We start from the raw sequence: 2,590 nt of genomic DNA, 5'->3' as shown, positions 1-2,590 counted from the left end.
AGAGAGAGAGAGAGATGAGAAATGATAATGATGATAGATAGAGCAGAGAGCGCAGTTAAGAGAACATGGAACCATTTTTTACCATTGCTGATGAACTATGCTCTCTCTCTCTCTCTCTCTCTCTCTCTCTCTCTCTTCTGTCATCTTCTCCATTTTCATCTGTATCATCTCTTCATCATACCATCACTATCCATCCCTTCTCTATGCATTACACCAACCTCAAAAAACATATCAAAATAAAAATACATGATATCTAAAGTAATAAATAACCATTTAGGTTTATATGCATGCATCTTTCAAACAAACCATATCATATATATAGGGAGAAGAATAAGAAAATATATATTTATATATATGTGTGTGTGTGTGTGTGTGTGTGTGTATAGTTATATATATATATATATATATATATAGGAAGAAGAAAATTGAATTTATATTTGTGTGTATATATAAGAGAAGTATGAAGAGAATAAAAGAGAAGGTGTACTCTAGGGTGTGAAAACCACAATAATTCAAAAATTTTCAAGTAATAAATGAAATAAAATTATCTTTCAAAGGGGAAAATATAAAACAATAAAAGATCAGTCATAATAACGTATTTATATTATGACAACCTATAATATAATATATTTAATTTATTTATATTAATATATATCCATACATTATATAAATTCTGTTTATTATATACTTGTTAAAGAAAAATAAATAGAACAAATCACTCAAAGCCAAATAGCACTAGCTGTTTTCAACTTGGAAATAAGCTCGCCAGAGACATGAATAGCTATTAGCAATCGAAACCCCCAACCAATATCCCCCCACATCGGTGCAACCAAAGTCTTTTCATCTCCACTAAAAATCTTTTCAATATTATGCGGTAATGTTATCTTTACTACAAATTCTTCACTAACTTCACACATCGTTAGATAAGCTTTCAATCCTTCTAACAATCTCCTAGCAACATAACTCATACAACAACCTCTTCTACCTACAATCACCACCATACTTCCCTCCACAATTTGTATCACACCTTCCTCTTCCATTGCTACCATCAATAATTGCTCCATCACTATCTCTCCTATCAAAGAGTCTCAAATGTAACATAGGTTGTTCTTCCCACCTTATTCATTATATAATATTATATTATATATTTTTATATATATAAAGAAAATTATTTATATATCATTAGTATATACTTATATTGCCAATGTGTTATTTGAATTTATTCTCTTCACTCATAAAAAGGAAAATTACTTTTTAGTCCCTAGGAAGTTTCAATCTTCCTGTTCAGTCCTTCTGACTTTTCCATTTTCACAAAAATCCCTCCTTTAATATTTGCATTCATCTTTAGTCCTTGCCGTCAAAGCCGTCAGTTATGGGGCTGTGAAATGGCAACCTTGCCCTTGTCTCACATGCAAACATTGGAGGGCTTTTTCCCTCCATGTCAAATCACCTTTTGGAGAAAAGTAAAAAGGTAATCCCAAAGAAGCTACTAATGTTAGAGCCTTCTCATTTTTCTTTATGTAAGTCTTCTTTTTCTTCTTCTTCTTCTTCTTCTTGGTGTCGAAGCCTCCCATTTTTTTGTCCTTCTTCGATTCTTTTTTGTCCTATTTATATTTGTGTACCTTCTTGAGGCCAGGAAAAGAGTTTTGTTAGGTTTGTCATTGTCTCTTTTTTTATTCTCCACCCTGTAGAGGACGAGGCCTTGGGGAAAGCTTTTCAAGGTTCTTCATGTTTTCATCTTTTATACTAAGTAACAAACGATAACCTTTATAACTTTTTCAAACTCCATGTAGGTGTTCATAATCAATTAAAACCTTTTGTGCCGTACCACGATATAAAGGAGAAGAACATATGCTTCAATTCACCATATTGAGTTCATGGGAAACAGTAATGGGTGACATAAATGAGCGGTGGGCATTGGGCTGTTCTAGGGTCAGGGTGAAGTTCGTGGCACCTGACTTGTACAAGACACTTTGCCCAATTGAGTCTGATGGTGACTTTCAACACATGTGCCATATATATCATACTTTCAACAAGACTATTGTTGACATCACCATCGAAGGATGCGAGTGGGTCAACAGATGATAACTCAGGCTCATTGATTCTATCGTAATAATAATGATAATTATTGCTGGTTACCTTTCATTTGTGTGTTACTGTGTAATTCATCCATACATGTTTATTAAATGGGCCTCATGTGTATTAGAATAGTTTCTCTGTGTAGTAAACTTTTGTTCTGTGTAATATTATGCATTTCCGTGTAAAATTATGCTTTACTGTGTAACATTACTTGTTCTTGTGTAGGTTTGAAGTTTTTTATGTAATAAACCATGGTATTAATATTGTCTGTGTTATGCATTGTCATGCAGGGACGCCTTTTCATTAAGTATGAATGCAGATGTCGAGACATATCTGTCCCAACATCCAGGGGCGCTTAGTAGTGTTCACTCTTTACAAACACTTGATGGGTTGACCTTAAAAGTGGACCAACGCTTTGACAATGCAGAGTAGTTAAAATATTGCCTACGCAGTAATGCCATAAGACAAAATTTTGATTTTATGTTTATAAAAAATGATAAACTTTGGGTGA

General features: G+C 33.3%; 1 protein-coding gene across 1 annotated transcript; it reads right to left on the bottom strand.

Annotated features, from left to right (window-relative positions):
- Window positions 1-719: 719 nt before the first annotated feature.
- On the bottom strand, window positions 720-1,064 carry LOC120251357 (monothiol glutaredoxin-S5-like). Its single transcript, XM_039259896.1, has one exon. The coding sequence runs from the start codon at window positions 1,062-1,064 to the stop codon at window positions 720-722; it is 345 nt and encodes a 114-aa protein (XP_039115830.1).
- Window positions 1,065-2,590: the final 1,526 nt, after the last annotated feature.

Source organism: Dioscorea cayenensis, chromosome 20 (assembly GCF_009730915.1).
Source record: "Dioscorea cayenensis subsp. rotundata cultivar TDr96_F1 chromosome 20, TDr96_F1_v2_PseudoChromosome.rev07_lg8_w22 25.fasta, whole genome shotgun sequence".
NCBI classification, from domain to species: Eukaryota; Viridiplantae; Streptophyta; class Magnoliopsida; order Dioscoreales; family Dioscoreaceae; genus Dioscorea; species Dioscorea cayenensis.
This window is presented reverse-complemented; position numbering and strand designations above follow the sequence as displayed.